Consider the following 17,548-nt stretch of genomic DNA (forward strand, 5'->3'; position numbering starts at 1 on the left):
GCTTCTTTATATCTATCTCACTAGCTTATGCTCGTGACTTCGTCGGCGTGGACTACACAAATTTCAAACCCCTATTTCACCCCCTTAGGGGTTGAATTTTCAAAAATCCTTTCTTAGCGGATGCGTACGTCATAATATCTGCATGCCAAATTTTAATTGATAACTTAGAGGGTTGAAATCTGGGTTTGAGAAATTTTTGAAAATTAAAAATTGGAATTTAAGCCCAATTTTCTGTTTTCTATCTGATTCAATAAACGAAATCACGAGGATTTACAATAATGTTATTTGTTTCAGGTTGTTTCAAAGACCAATAAATTCGAAAATATGAACATGAACAGTCACAACGAGGTTCTGGAGCCGCGTGAGAACCAAGCGGGAAATCCAAAAAGGGGACGCAATCATAAGTTACGCCACAATAAAATGGTACACGCACAGATCTCCCGCTTGGCCCGCAGTCAAAACCAATTAGACGAGTATCAGCAAAATCTACAAACGCAATTACTTGATGTACAGAGACGACTCGACCGCGTCGAAGAACCCAACTGGAACCTTATTTCAGCAAAAGTAGACTTTCTTGAACTGGAAAAGAAGTCCTTGCGGGATGAAATCCGTAATACGAGCCAGAAAATTTCTGACTTCGATAAAGTACATGCCTCAGTGCTAGAACTGCGTGAAGATATTGAAAGCATTGAAAACAAAGCCGATAAAACTATCCCAGAATTCAGAAAGGAAATCTCAAAACTGGACGTCAGTTTTGCACAGGTAAATACTGTATTAAAAACACTTGCACTTTGTGCTGTGCACTATCAGACAACGATATATCTTTACCTACGTACTAATAACTTTGTATTTTGCAGCTCAACGCTCAGTCATCTTACTTGAAAGAAGATCAGGAGCATTTGCGACAATCGGTAAAGGCTATCGCCGTAAGCGTTAGCAACACTATCGACCGCGCTGAGATGGACCGTCTCGCCATTAGGCAAATTAATGACACTGTGTGCGAACTAGAAACCAGGTCCAAGCAACACTACAATCGGCTTAACGACCACATTCTCAAGGTGACTTATTTCCCTTAACTTTAAAACTATTATTAATATTATCTATGAATTTTTTACTTTGTGCTAATAGAATTACTGAGATCATCAATATAAATAAAATCATTGCTACAAATACTTATATGACGTTTATTTTTGATTGTTACAGAGTGAGGCTAACAAGTCAGGTTTGGTGAACATCACCTCTACGGAGATACCTTTGCCTGAGCTCATGGGAGAAGTTAAGGAACTGCAACGTGTAGAGAAAGAATACGAAGACCTAGTAAGTCAACTACCTAAGGATTGCTCGGAAATCTCGGCACCAGCTGGGGCTTATCTAATTCATCCAGGACAAGCTCCCGTCGAAACTTGGTGCAATAATGGAAGTACTATTCTTCAACGTCGGTATAATGGTTCAGTTGAGTTTAATAGGAAGTTTGCCGAATATGTTAAGGGTTTTGGCAATGCTGATTCTGAATTTTGGCTGGGCCTAGAATCAATGCACCAACTAACCTCTGACAACTGTTCATCTATGATAATCGATATGACTGATATTTATGGAAGCGTTTGGTTTGCCGAATATGATCATTTCTTCGTGGGTAGCGCTGACTCTGGATATATTCTAGAACTGAGTGGATTTAGTGGAAATGCAAGTGATGCTTTTGAATACCAAAATCACATGGAATTTTCGGCTATCGATCGTGACAGAGATACTTCAAACACCCATTGTGCAAGCAACTACGAAGGTGGATGGTGGTTCTCGCATTGCCAGCATGTGAACATTAATGGCAAGTACACCTTAGGACTTACTTGGTTCGACTCGGCCAGGAATGAATGGATCGCAGTTGCTTCAAGCGAAATGCGTTTACGCCGTCGACCGGGATGCGCTTAAATAAATAATATAAAAGTCATTAATTCATTATATAACTAAAAATATAGATGCACTTTGTGCTTATAAACTTTTATCAGTAATTATACCAAAGATAAACTAGTAAGCATCAAATCGTACATATATTTAACGTTTCTGGATGTTATAAGAATCTTTTAATTACCTAAAATATACTCCATCTTGTTGCTATGCAAATATTTCCTAAATTGAGTTTTTAAATGCTTGCTATGAGTACGACTTGCTCAATGTAAGTTTTTATTCATACTGACTTAATTTTCACTAACCAGTTTAATTTAACTAAAATTATTTAGTTAAAATTCATTGCTTTCATATTTTAGTTATTGGATTGTTTACGTTAAAAGACGAACAGTTTTTCATTTAAATTCTGCGTTTTTTAATATTATATTGAGCATATAATGCGATCGACACTTTCATTATTATTTCTTTGTGTTTTTTATTGGGTAGTGTTAAGAGTTTCTATAATTTTTATAATTCTTTTTCTTTATTTCAAAGTATTTTATCTTTATATGCATATAATATATCATGTACATAATATTATATGTCATAGCGAGATAATTTTTATGCGATAATGTAAATAACGGATACGTACCACGATTCATACGATGATTTTGAAATATCGATATTTCCAAATCATCGTATGAATCGTGGTACATACCCGTTATTTACATTATAATATGTCGTTAGAAATAACTATTATGTTATGCATACCTACCTACTACTTTAGATTAGTTTCGATATTAATTTTTGTTAAGTAAGTAATTTCGCCTAGTTAAGGTACTTTGTCATTGTTTTAGAAATAGTGCGATTTTATCCATAATATATACTAATATTTTTAATGCGAAAGTGTATTTGTCTATTTGTTCCTTCCATTTTGATATTTGGCTTATAATGATTTGTGAAAATCACAAATTTGCAAAAATATAATTTCGACGTACCTACCTACACTCAAATTCGCGGACAAAAACTAGTTATTATAAAATATTGTAATAATGTGTAGTTATAATGTTTAACGTGTCATATTAATATAACCTCGAGTTTTTAGATATTTAATTCATAGTAGCCACGTTTGATTGTGGACCGTAGTGGAATGTCCACCAGTGTCTATGAAATCACTTTACCAAATTCAAATAAATAATCAAAATCAAAAAAAAAAATTCAAATTAATAATGACATTTGTAGATGAATACTGATGATGATTGTACCGTAGATAATACCAAGGAATAACCAAATAAAATTATCAAAATTATACTTACCAGTCTTTTATTCCTCCTAATTGTTTTAAAGTAATTAATTATTATTATGACATACCAACCTACCAAGAACAACACAAGAACAGTACTTATAGAGAGAGAGCCAGCGCGTGCCAGACCTTCGTTATTTTATAAAAGCTGAAAGTTTCTCTGCGTATTCTTCCAACACAGGAAGGAACGATCAGCGACTATGAAGTTTGGATCATGGTGGCTTTGGGAGATAACATGTAACAAAGGTTTTACACCTTTAATAATCAAAGTATAGAGTCTAAATTTTTTATATTTTCTTCTGAATAGTATTAGAAATCGCGTCATGCCAGACATTTAGTATCGTGGCAACCCCCTGCCAGACTCCCTTAAACTTTAAAACTTTAAGGGCGTCTGGAAGGGGGTTGCCGCCATACTAAGTGTCTGGCAATGCATGGCGCGATTTCTAATACTAAGTATTCCGAAGAAAATATAACAAATAGACTTAAGATTTTTTACACCTTTGTTTCCTGTGCCATGCCACCGTGATCCAAACTTCATAATCGCTGATCGTTCCTCTTCATGTTGGGGACAATACGCAGAGAAACATTTTAGAGATAATTTTTTTATGCAGTAACGAAGGTCTAGCACACGCTGGCACTTAATCCATTAAACCAATATAGAAACTTACATCTCGAACTTATTATAATCATTACCAACCGATAGACGCCCATTGCTTGGCATAGGGTCTCTGTAGGGACTACTACATCCCCACGTTCTTGCCCCGCCTGAATCCGGCGGCTCGTCGGCGGCGCGGCGCGGCGGTTTGATATCGTCTGTCCGTCTAGTGTCTTCAAAGGCTGCGCTTTTCGGTGCGAGATCGCCATTCTAGAAAAGGTTCTAGAATGGTTGGGGTACCAAGGGGTACAATAATGTCTATCAGTTTCATCACTATGTGCGCTGCCCATTACTACTTTAAATTCGCGACCCGTTGCGTTATGTTCGTTACTCCGGGTCGCCTATTTTATTTTTAATTGAAAATATTAGTCATCATCATCATCAGAATTTTCGTGATCATCATAGGTGAAACCTCTATGTAATAAAAATTTATTGCTAAGGAACGGCCTGGCTTTATGCATCAATGCTAATTTGGAAGAATTTTTAATGATTTCTGCCTTGGAGAGATTTTCCTCAAGCGTTTTCTTAACTTCTTCATATAATTGTAATTTTTTGGAGTGGAATTCTGTCTCGTAAATGTAGTCTCTTATATCGTATGAAGTTCCTTGCAACTTGATGAGCTCTTCATCAAACTTCATAAGTTGAAGCTCTTTATAGATGTTCGCGTGATTATGTGGTACCGGCATTGACTCTCTGGTCCTCGAAAGCCAGTTGAGGATCACATACGATTTTGTGGCTTGAAATAGTTGAGTAAAATCGTTCTTCGATAATCTTCGGAACATTACAATGTTATGAGTGATCCAACTGAAAGATAAAATCATCATTATCGATTCACTATTAAACAATGATCTCCTTTCAGAATGAGAAAGACTTAGGCCACCACGCTGGCCAAGAGCGGATTAACCGACATCACACAACTTTGAGAACATTATGAAGAAGTGTCAGGCATACGTGCAAGTTTTCTTACGATGTTTTCCTATTTATATGCTTAAAACATACATAGCCTCGAAAAGTTAGACGTGCAAAAACGAACTTGAATCTCAAACCCTCGAATAGGAGGCTGAAATCTTAACCACTGGACTATCACCACCTACCAACCACATATACCAACCTACCAACCATATATTACACAGGAAGATAAAGGACTTGATATTTTGGGGCTGATTTAGGATAGATTGCGCTGTCCAATAATATTAGTTACTGAGATGGTCCAGGCAAAGGTGAAATATGAGGTGAGGACAATCATCAAAGAAGACTTTAGGTAAGTATATGAAGTTTTAATATCTGTATTGAACCATCTGGATAGTAACCTTGTATAATGCTGGGTGCTGGTGTAGATAAGCGGTAAGTCGTGTAGAAAGCCACAACCGAAGCCCCACGACAAGATTCCGACTAACTTGGCGTTAAGCACGAGGGGAGCGCCGGGTACAGCAAGACATGGATACGCTGAGTTTTCTTCACGAGCTCCTCCAACGCATAGCATACCTTTGCCTATATTTGTTTCATGCTGAAACATAAAGTAAACATACGGTACTGAGTAACTATACTAAGAAATTATATTTTTTAGGTTTCCGTACCTCAAAAGAAAAAAGGAACCTTTATACGATGACTTTGTTGTCTGTCTGTCTGTCGTGTCTTTTCGTATTATCTCTAAAACGCACAATGTGCGCGCTACGCTACTTATAATATATAAGTCCCGCAAATTGATAATGCGCGTGGCCGCCATTTTAGTGACGTCAGCCCTAGACTGAAGTTTAGAGCTGATGGTATTTTTTTATTTTGGCTGAAGTCAAAATGACGTGATTTTGATGTTAATGAGACATGGTTCCAGCGCAATAGCAATTTGCGGGACTTATAACACATTCTTTGGAACAAAATAGCATATAGTAGCATTGTGTTTTCCAAATTCTATAATATATATACGGCTTAGTACTTAAATGGCCAAGCACCGACTTAGGTGTAGGTTGAATTAAACAGTATTAATTAATCCGCGATATGCAAACCAATTAATGCTTTTGCACGCTCCATGAACTAGAGAGGTGAAATTTGTAAGTTTGTTGGTAGGAAGTAATTTCTGGAACTACTTTACCGATTTTAAAAATTCTTTCATCAGTAGAAAGCTACATACTGAGTGACATGGGTATTTGCGAAGCAGGGGCAGGTCGCTAGTATTCTATAAACTTATAAAGCATCGATCCCATAGCCAACGACCAACGTTGCTACAATATTGAGTTCAGAGTTCTTTGGTACTCAATACAGAGTATGTATAATAATTATAATATAGACCAAATAATTAATATAAGTTACTTCAACTCCTCCATATAGAGTGTACACTGTATATCTAACGTAACAGAAACGACCACTTACAAGTTTGTATCCCTCGCAGTAATTGTTCTGGGAAGTAATAGTAACTGAAACGCTTCTCAACATCGGGTCTATTTTTTCGTCAGGATAGTACTGGGACGTTCGCGGTAAGCACGGCTCATTTCCCTTATATAAAGACATAAATTAAATTATTTCTTTTTAGATCAATTTCATTATCATTATTATTTATTACTTATCCATACTTTAAAACTTTAATTTACTTTAAATACTTTTGCATTACTTTCATCATCATCATGATCAACCCATCGCCGGCTCACTATAGAGCACAGGTATCCTCTCAGAATGAGAAGGGGCTTGGCCAAGTGCGTATTGGCAGACTTCACACGCCTTTCAGAACATTATGGAGAACTCTCAGGTGTGCAGGTTTTCTCACAATGTTTTCCTTCACCGCTAACCAAGTGATATTTAATTAATTAAAATGCAGATAATTCAGAAAAGTTAGAGATGAGAGTTAGAGAAATTAATTTTAGTGCCCTCTATTTAAATTATTATTCTATGCACTACGATTCCAATTAGTTCACAATAAACCTACCCGCAGATCAACATACCGTAAAATCGCACCGACCCCAGCCCGTAACAAAGGCTGTACCAGATAGTGTCATTTGAGGCATGACCAGTGAAATGCTTTTTACAGAAGACCTGAAATACACAAATACAGAAAATCATTTTATTCGCATTTTGTTTTCATACCCTTCCACGACAACATTCTTCCCTTTTCAATTTTAATTGATAAAAAATTTATCAAAGAAAAGTTCTGATTTACTGGACGCTACTGACTGACTCATCAACGAACAGCTCAAACCTTGTGCTTAGGAAGCTGAAATTTGGCAGACAAGGCCGCATTTTTCAAAATTCCTATACGTCCCATAGGATAAGGAATAAGGGTATTATGTTTTCGCCAAGTGAAGCCGCGGATAGTCATTGGTGTACTATAATTTCTGAAGATCAATACATATCATGAGTAGGAAATTAAGTTCTTGAGTACCAAACGGCGTTTTGTAGGGTTCCGTACCTCAAAAGGAAAAAAGGAACCCTTACAGCATAGATTAATTATTGATCTCGCTCCGCTCTACCCTTACAGGATCTCTTGGTTATCTGTCTATCGTGTCTGTCAATTCAAGGGATCAAAACGTATAGGGTGCTTCTGGTTGACCTAAAATTATGAAATTTGGCAGGCAGCAATGCACTATTATAGCACAGATATAGGAAAAAAAAATGAAAATTGGTTACATTAAAAAAAAAATGTGTTCATGAACAAACAATAAGTTTACTAAATCACAGAAGGCGATGTCCGTCATTAACTGTCAGTATTGTACAGCTGTTGGAGCGATAAGGTTTGTGGGTTTGAGATTTGAGAATCCTCCTTTGAGGTTTGAGAATCGACGACCTCTCTGGCGCAGTGGTAAGTGCTGCATCACAGTTCACGACAGTTAGGGAACTTCTAACAAAACGTCAAGGATTCAACGTCACTGGCAGGCCACAAATATTCGTACATTTGACGCAGGTAGCCCTAAAATAGCCCTATTTTTCTTTGATTTTACGACATAATATTTCCCCCACTCTAGTTCAACCCTAAAAATAATGCGCACTTAGTGGAAAGTAAATATGAAAAAGAAAATACTTAATGCAATATTTTGCACAAGTGCCTACCTAATCAATAAACCACTACTTTAATAAAGAATTTCACCGGAAAATTCTTATTAAATTGTAATATTGCAAGTCGCTTCAACCAGGCACAGCGCAGCGTCTCGGCTAGGACGCTTTACAATAGGGCAACTTCTTACTTACTGCACAATTTCTCAAGTAATCTAAATATATAAAAGGAAAAGGTGACTGACTGACTAACTGACTGACTGACTGATCTATCAACGCACAGCACAAACTACTGGACGGATCGGACTGAAATTTGGCATGCAGATAGCTATTATGACGTAGGCATTCGCTAAGAAAGGATTTTCGAAAATTCAACCCCTAAGAGGGTGAAATAGGGGTTTGAAATTTGTGTAGTTCACGCGGACGAAGTCGCGAGCAAAAGCTAGTTCCTCACATTAATGTAGCTACTTCTATAGAAGGTATTCTCATAAGAGAAAAAGGAATCGCGTGCAAATCGTAAATTTGTAGATAACTAGTTAATGCCCGCGACTTTGGTACTTTCGCGAGCATTGGTTAAAAAATCATGAGTATACATTCAATTTTGGTAATCACCAGGTTGGTAGTTCGTTCACCAGAACCAATGCGATTCATGGCGGCTCGTTAATTTTGCTTAGCAAACAATTAAAATTCAAGAATCGAAATGACATAGAGAGCCTGTCTGTTGAGCGAACAATAGAACTATCCTCAGTTGAACTTGAGCAATTCATTGTTGTGTCTGTATATAGACCACCCTTGTCTAACTTTGATCTTTTTGAAAAGGTAATGGATGAAGTCTTATTCAAAATCTCAAAATCAAATAAAAAGCTGATTGTGTGCGGAGACTTTAATGTAAATATTTTGGAAAGTAGCCCTTTAAATGGCAAATTATTAAATCTTTTCAAATCCTACAACCTATCCAACATGTTTATGGAGCCTACAAGAATAACTGTAACTAGCGCCACATGTATAGACAATATTTTTACAAATATAAATCCAATTACTAAAACCATAATTAGCAAATTGGATTCGGATCATTGTGGACAGTTGATCCAGTTTGAAAATTTGAAGAAAAAAAATTCTAAACGTAGAATAACCTTTGTACCAGTAACGTCTGACCGAATTGAGAATATGAGACTAAGCCTTATAAAACACCTTCCATTTTTGTCAAATGGGTTTAGTCCTGATGAAATGTATAATACATTTTTTAATATATTCAATACTATATTTAACTCAATATTCACCAGTAAATCGGTCTTGACTACTGATGCAAAAGTTTTTAGTGAATGGGCAACAGTAGAACTACATAAAAGTAGACAAAAACTATATGAATTGTATGCGGAGCGACAATATGATACTGGTGACGAATTCAAGCAGTACGTTCAACTGTTTTCCAAAAAGTTTAAGAGAGATTGCATTGCAGCCAAGTCAAAATATATCCAGGCAAAAATTAAAAACAGCTCCAATGTAGTAAAAACTACCTGGAAAATAGTTAACGAAGAAACAGGAAGAGTGACACATAAAACTTGTAATTTTGAACTAAAATATCATGACAAGTTGATTACGTCAGACCCCGAGGTTGCAACCGTTTTCGAGACCTTCTTTACAGATATTCCTGTTTCTACTACAAAATCATTGAACTCTTCAGCAGCCGCCGCTCTCTCACTATTGGAGGATAACGTGCCTGAATGTAATAAAATGTTTGAATTCAGTCACGTTAGTTGCTCTGACGTTATCAAAGCTTTTAAATTAATTAATAATAAGAAAACAAATGATCTGTGGGGCATTTCCGTTAACGTTGTGAAATCATTAATTGATATTGTTGCACCCGAGTTAGCATTAATATTCAATAATTGTGTTGACTGTGGTGAGTTTCCAGACTTAATGAAACATAGTAAAATAATTCCATTATTTAAATCAGGTAGTACTAGTGACCCCACTAACTTCAGACCGATATCTGTACTACCCACTTTTAGTAAAATCTTTGAAAAAATAATTTTAACTCAACTGCTTAATTTTTTCAACATTAATGATTTATTTCACACCAAACAGTTTGGTTTTACACGGGGTCGCTCAACAACCGATGCTGGTGTTGAGTTAATACTAAATATATTTGAAGCCTGGGAGGAATCACGTGATGCGCTTGGCGTTTTATGTGATTTATCCAAGGCTTTCGACTGCGTTGATCATGAAACATTGGTCGCGAAATTGCACCATTATGGAATTAGGGGTGCAGCATTGGAATTGATGAGTTCTTACCTAAATGATAGAATACAAAGGGTAGACGTGAATGGAAAGCGATCTCCCGGATCCGTTGTAAAAATGGGGGTGCCACAAGGTTCCATCTTAGGACCTTTTCTGTTCCTTATTTACATTAATGACCTTCCTTACCTCGCTAAGGACAATTACGGGATAGTCTTGTTTGCTGATGATACATCACTTTTATTTAAAATCAATCGATACTTAACAACTTTTGATGAAGTAAACAATTCTCTCACCAAGTTAGTACAGTGGTTCGAAGCTAATAACCTGCTTCTCAACGGGAAAAAGACAAAGTGTATTAAATTCACTTTACCAAATGTTAAGCAGGTGAAAACCACTGTGCAACTTAATAATGAGGAATTAGATTTAGTGGATACCGCTATTTTTCTTGGAATAACGTTAGATGCAAAACTTCAATGGGGCTCTCATATAAATAACTTATCGAACAGACTTAGTTCTGCCGCATATGCGGTAAAAAAGATTCGCCAGTTGACAGACATAGAAACTGCGAGACTAGTATATTTTAGTTACTTTCACAGCATTATGTCATATGGTATATTATTATGGGGTAATGCTGCTGATATTAATTCTATTTTTGTGCTGCAGAAAAGGGCTGTTCCAGCCATATACAGTATGGGGCCACGAGAGTCGCTGAGAACTAAATTTAGGGAAGTTAAAATTTTGACAGTGCATAATCAATATATTTTTGAAAATTTACTGTACGTACATAAAAACATAAATAAATTTAAAAAAAAAAGTGACTGTCATAATATAAATACTAGAAATAAAAATAAACTTGTAATTCCCGCCTCTAGGCTCAGTAAAGTTAGCAATTCATTTGCTCGTAATTCCATACGTTTCTATAATAAGCTTCCAGAAGACATATTGGAGATGTCTCTTAACAAGTTCAAAGTTTTCATAAAACGTAAACTAATTGAAAAATCCTATTACAATGTAAAGGATTATTTAAATGATAAGCAAGCTTGGGAATGAGTTGCTTAACGACTTTGTGATAGTTCTAATAAGTTTCAATAATTTTGTAAAGTGGTGATAATAAAAAGAATACCCGGCTGAGTTTGTTGTGGGCTCTTCTCAGACCTGGGCGCGTTTGGAACCCTCGTAGCTTTAGTTTTAAGTTTGCGTTATAATTATCACCACTATATTATCTTACAAATCTAACACTATACCAGACAATCAATAAGAGTAATTTATTACCTATTTTGAATAAATCATTTGACTTTGACTTGACTTTATTCGCGTGGATTTAGGTTATTGCAAATCCCGCTAAAAAAACTCTTAAATTTTCCGGGATAAAATGTAGCCTATGTCACTTTCCTGGTCTTTGACTATACCCATGCAAAAAATGACGTCGATCCGTTTCCGTTGCCACGTGGTTGAAGGACAAACCAACAAATCAACAAACCAATAAACCAACAAACCTACAAACTAACACACTTTTGCATTTATAATAGGGGTAGTGATCACTACCACTGTTGGTTGGTTTGCACAGTTCAGAGTACTACGTATTATTCGGATAATAGCTATCCGAATAATGTCTGTCTGTCAGCCGGGTCCGATTTGAACAAAAGTACTTACTCGTGAAATTACATAGAAATTATGAACAATTCGTTTCATTTTAGAAACTTTATCTCATTTTCTTTAAATGCATTCTATTATAAGGTTTCTAGCTTGTGCCTGCGACTTCGTCCGTGTGGACCACACAAATTTCAAACCCCTGTTTTACCCTTTTAAGAATTGAATTTTCAAAGATACGTTTTTATCGAATGTCTACGTCATAATAGCTATCTGCATGCCAAATTTCAGGCTGATCCATCCAGTAGCTGTGCGTTGATAGATCAGTCAGTCAATAAGTCAGTCAGTCAGCTTTTCCTTTTATATACATACATATTTACTTCCAGCCTGGTTAGCTTGGCTTATTTGATAGCTCAAATACATTAAAGCTTTGGATAAGAATTAATTATTTCTCTGTGTACAAAAGATTGCAGGGGTGCGTCATGCTTTAATAAAATATTCTACTTGATTGATTTTTCCACAATGAAATCTAAAGCTAAGGAAATTATCTAAACCCGAGCTGCGAGCAATTTTTTTTCTGTCGTGTCGTTTTGCTTCAGTTCCTTTGATAAAAAGTAGGTACTACAGAATATTGAGTATTGAAGTCTTAGGGCAAGTACATAATAGATGGAGTAGAATGGAGTATTTTCAATAATATACTTAATTTAAACTCAGCTCCATGTATGTTGTCAAAAGGTTGAAATTCGTAAAACCAAAACCCTCTCTGTCTGTTTCCATAAGACGTTTGATATAGAGACAGTTTGCATCCAAGAGTAAACAAGGTAAATAGTTTTTATAAAATCAGAGAGGAATTTTTAAGACCAAAATCCACGCGGCTGAATTCGTGGGCATAATCTTGTTAGCTATAAACGCTGACAAAGTTTTTTTAAACATAGCTATCTATTTAGTACAAATACAAATACAAATTTAATGCGAATCTGGGTAAACAGTGGAGATGTTACAAAAACAAAAAGGTACAGCCAAATTCTGCCTATTAGCATGCAATATGTTATGATATACCTAACAACGTGTATACGTGTAAGTAAATAGGTATATAAAGAGTGCTCTTCAAATGTCATATGAAATAAACCTTTTTATATTTGCATTAACTAATGACCACGAGACCTATCCAATTGCAGTAGAGAGTTCGACAGGGAGGCGTAATCTCCCTTTGGAACGCAGCTTTGGAAGACATCTTGCTTCTGGATTGGAACGGACTTGGCATTAACATCAGGCGTGTAGATACATCAATCGCCTTCGATTTTCCGATGACATAGTCGTTATTGCAGAGACTCTGGAATACCTCAATACAATACTCAATGACCTTAATAGTTTCTCAGCAAGTGGGCCTAAAAATTAACATGAGTAAGACGAAAATCATGTCTAATGCTTATGTCCAGCCCCACCCAGTAATCGTTGGGAGCGCTCCATAATGCATTCAAAATTCCTGCTGCACCTAGGACACACAATCCATTTGGGTAGTTCCAATTTCGAGAAAGGGGTCAGCCACCGAATCCAACTCGGCTGGGCAGCGGTTAGGAAGCTTCGAGATGTCTTCTTGTCCTAAATTCCAAAGTCTTCGAACAGTGCGTGTTGCCAGTGATTTACATATGGATCCGAGACATGATCGCTAACTATGGCCTCATATAACTGTTGGGCCGTGAAAAGCTAGCAGACAGATAGACAGACTGACAGACCGACACACTTTCACATTTATAATATTAGTATGGATTGATTTACCTGTAAATTATGTCTTCAAAAACTCTCAACATGCAGATATCGGCGGCTAAGGTAAACGGATCAAAATCTTGATGAATTAATATGTTTATTACAGTCGAAAGCGATGTGCCTCGGTCAGAGTAACTCTCGCCTGCAACCACTCGCAACTCGTAAATCGGGACACTATAGGGTGGTATGAAATGAATAGTATTTCTCTATAGTTACTGTGTTATTAAGCTGAGAACCACTAGGCTAGTGGTTAGAATGTCCGCCTTCTAATCGGAGGTCGGGGGTTCGATCCCGGGCACGCACCGTTATAATATGGGTACTGGGTAGATAATAACACGCGTAGTGATCAAAATTGAACTCAAAACTGAAAACTAGTAGCTACTAGACAAACAAGATAACCACATCGCTATAGAAATAGTTTTTATTGGCATAATAACGCAATTATTATATCTAGTTATAGTCTGTCTTTAATTTAGTATCTAATTGTGAAAACTTTTATTAGCTTGTAGTTACTTAAGTTTAAGATTATAATAGATTAATGTAAGCTGTTGGTTCTCCTAATAAAATAAAAATAAAATAAAATTAAATAAAAGGTACGAGCTGAAAAACTTACTCCACAATAGGATGCGCCAATGTCAAAACTAAGTTCTTTGTTATCAAAGTTCCTGTCAAATAATGACCGCCGTTCCTTCGTATGCTTACAACGTAAGGATGTTCTCTTACATTTACGCGGGTACCTCTGAATATCTAACAAGCAAGAAAAATAATATAATAATACTAGTAATTTTTTAATGAAAATCTATAAATATATAAAAGGAAATGGTGACTGACTGACTGACTTACTGACTGTCTGACTGACTGATTGACTTACTGACTGGCTGTCTGACTGACTGGCTGACTGACTGATCTATCAACGCACAATGCAAAGTACTAGATGGATCGGGCTGAAATTTGGCGAATAGATATTTGAAAATTCAACCCCTAAGGGGGTGAAATAGGGCTTTGAAATTTGTGTAGTCCACGTGGACGAAGTCGCGAGCATAAGCTAGTAATACAATAAAACTTAAAGCTAGCTTTATCTAATTACTATACAAATCATGCCCGCGTGGAATGGTGCTAATAATGGTGGAATACTGGCTGCATTTCCGCGCTGGACAGCTAGGCCGATCCGTTGCGCAAAAAATGAGCCAGCTCTTCTGTCACCAGGTGAGGCAATCAATCGCGGTGAAATTTCTCAAAATTTTTTGAAACTAAACTAAACTACATATTAAATTAGTTTTATTACACAGCAGGCCAATATTAATTCAATATCTATAGATAGATGTAAAGTGATACTGATACTCTGAGCCATTCAGACGTCTATTTTTTTTTTTTTTTAATGTTGGGTAGGTCCTGCCTCAATAAGTTTATCAAAATGTTTGATTGGTGATTTAAGATGTGAGCTTTCAGTACGTTCACGATATGAAGATTTTTAATAGCATGAATACGGAACCCAATATACAAGTGTTCTAAGACGGACTCGACTAGCCATTTTAAAATTAATTTTGACTCATCATCATCATGATCAACCCATCGCCGGCTCACTACAGAGCACGTGTCTCCTCTCTGAGTGAGAAGGGTTTTGGCAATAGTCTACCATGCTGGCCATGTGCGGATTGGTAGACTTCACACACTTTTGAGAACATTATGAAGAAATCTCAGGCATGCAGGTTTCCTCGCGATGTTTTCCTTCACCGTTAAAGCAAGCATTAAATTACTTAAAACGCACATAACTCCGAAAAGTTAGAAGTGCGTGCCCGGGATCAAACCCCAATCTCCGATTAGAAGGCGGACGTCCTAACCACTAGACTATCACAGCTTAACTTTGACTAGGTATAAAAATAATTTTCTACAAAAAGTTCCTCTAATAATAAAAAGGAAAAATCTTTTCCCTGAAATCTTAGTGTGTACTCTAAGTACTTCGAAGAATGTGCTACCACAGTTTTACGAGTGGTACCTACTTACTACTCAAGACATTCTCGAAGTTGAGATAATAAAATACGAACATTTTAAAGCTCCGTTCAAGCGCAAAGCATTCATTGCCTGCACATGTATGCAAATTGCAAATACCTACTTGATACAGCCCACTGGTTTTAAATTTAGTATGAAGTAATGAACATTTCATTCGTTTTACATTTTAATTTGGAATAACCGATAATATTTTTATATCTTTAATCACTACCCTTATTATAAATCACTACCCTTTATTATAAATGCCAAAGTGTATTTATTTGTTGGTTCGTTAGTTTATTGGTTTGTTGGTTTGTCCTTCAATCACGTCGCAACGGTGCAACGGATTGACGTGATTTTTTGCATGGGTATAGATAAAGACCTGGAGAGTGACATAAGCTACTTTTTATCCCGGGAAATCAAAGAGTGCCCGCGGGATTTTTAAAAAACCTAATTCCACGCTGACGAAGTCGTGGGCATCAGCTAGTCGTTATATAAATTTTATATAAAACTAACAACTATAGTATGCGATAGGTCGAAATGGCAACCGGGGTGGGGAGGGGACACCTTGCGCACCAGCACAGTCCAAGCGCTAATGCTTGCTTTAACGGTGAAGGAAAACATCGTGAGGAAACCTGCATACCTGAGAGTTCTTCATAATGTTCTCAAAAGTGTGTGAAGTCTACCAATCCGCATATGACCAGCGTGGTAGACTATGGCCAAAACCCTTCTCACTCTGAGAAGAGACCCGTGGTTTGTAGTGAGCCGGTGATTGGTTGATCATGAAGATCATGATGATATTGCCATCTCTTTCTCTACAGTGAATGAATCTATTCTTCTAAATTTTAATTTTTGCTGAAAAGCATTATCGTTACCACCCAACGGGCAACGGGCACTCATATTACGGCTACCTTTCGGTTAAGCAAAGGTATATCGCCAGTCAGCGGATATCCAGTGACATCGAACAGAGACTCGTTCGAGCCCTCTTCAATCGGATTCGACCACACCTCATCGCAAAGGTATTTTGAAATACATAACACTGCAACAAAGTGTTAACAAAGCAAAACATACACTGATAATGACCGATTTACATTATTCCAGTACAATATCATGTTTATCGATGACCTGTCTAGCATAGTTGTGAGCATTGCGGTTTTATAAGTGCGTGGTCCCAGGTTCGATTCCTGGCAGAGGCGATCTGGGAATTTATTATTTCTAAATTTTCTCTAGTCTTGTTCGAGGTTTAGGCCGTGGCTAGTTAGTAGTTACGATCCTACCGGCAAAGCCGTACTGTCAGGCGATTTAGCGTTCCGGTACGATGCCGCATAGAAACCAATCAGGGTATGCATTTAATGAAACTGCCATACCCTTTCCAAGTTAGCCCATTTCCATCTAAGACTGCATCATCACTTAACACCAGATGAGATATCAGTTAAGGGTTAACTTGTCTCGGAATAAGAAAAAACAGTAAAGGCACGTAATCCAGGTTTCGCAACTCAGTGATACACAACAGCTGAAACAATGTAGATGGTGCCATCAATTCCAGTCCTGCCTTAGAATTCAGTGGGTCCATGCTGGAACTATGTGAACTGGTCATAAAGCTAGCCCGCCCGCCGCGTTCGGCCAGTTGAAAGCGCAACACTATCTCAAAAAATGCTGAACAGATTTCGCTTGCGCAAGCCAGATCAGATCACAAAACATTCCATGCGTCAGATTACTGAACGTGCTGATATTTGAATTATGTGTAAACTTCTCACATATAGATATCTTGAACATATTGTTTGATTTAATATTAATTATTTTTTCTGTAGGTCAGTAAGTAAATTAGAAGTTAGGCTGTCACAATAATTAATTAAATTAACTCTATATGGTCTTGATTGTAGTTCAGTAATTCGATAAGTAACTCAGGTACCTAGTTCAATTATTCCCTTCAAAACACCGTGAAAATCTATGTTTGTAGTTGTTTTTATTAACAAAGCTTGCTTTAGCCACCCACGACTTTTACCTTGTATATTTTATGAAACAATTTTTTTTTTCAGAATATACCATTTTCTTCGTTAGATGTTATTTTCTCTGTGAAGATCGTCTCTATCACGAATCGGTTTCTTGTTTGGCAGTATAGTTATTTGTTATTTTGCCGCGAG

The 17,548-nt window shown here is 36.8% G+C and overlaps 2 protein-coding genes across 2 annotated transcripts in view; one reads left to right on the plus strand and one right to left on the minus strand.

Annotated features, from left to right (window-relative positions):
• Positions 1-3,192, plus strand: part of sca (scabrous) — a 29,202-nt gene extending 26,010 nt beyond the window's left edge. The window contains exons 4-6 of the mRNA XM_069509066.1: positions 295-762; positions 858-1,058; positions 1,204-3,192. Of these exons, the coding sequence (XP_069365167.1) occupies positions 295-762; positions 858-1,058; positions 1,204-1,926 (1,392 nt within the window). The 3' untranslated portion in view covers positions 1,927-3,192. The remainder of the gene's footprint in view (positions 1-294; positions 763-857; positions 1,059-1,203) is intronic.
• Positions 3,193-4,204: 1,012 nt separating this feature from the next.
• LOC117995696 (trypsin beta-like) lies at positions 4,205-17,189 on the minus strand. Its single transcript, XM_069508810.1, has 8 exons — positions 17,162-17,189; positions 16,316-16,443; positions 14,029-14,162; positions 13,428-13,589; positions 6,773-6,863; positions 6,207-6,329; positions 5,150-5,346; positions 4,205-4,643 (listed from the first exon to the last, which is right to left on the minus strand). The coding sequence occupies exons 1-8, from the start codon at positions 17,178-17,180 to the stop codon at positions 4,205-4,207; spliced, it is 1,293 nt and encodes a 430-aa protein (XP_069364911.1). The 5' UTR covers positions 17,181-17,189.
• Positions 17,190-17,548: the final 359 nt, after the last annotated feature.

Source organism: Maniola hyperantus, chromosome Z, assembly GCF_902806685.2.
Source record: "Maniola hyperantus chromosome Z, iAphHyp1.2, whole genome shotgun sequence".
In the NCBI taxonomy this organism is placed as follows: Eukaryota; Metazoa; Arthropoda; class Insecta; order Lepidoptera; family Nymphalidae; genus Maniola; species Maniola hyperantus.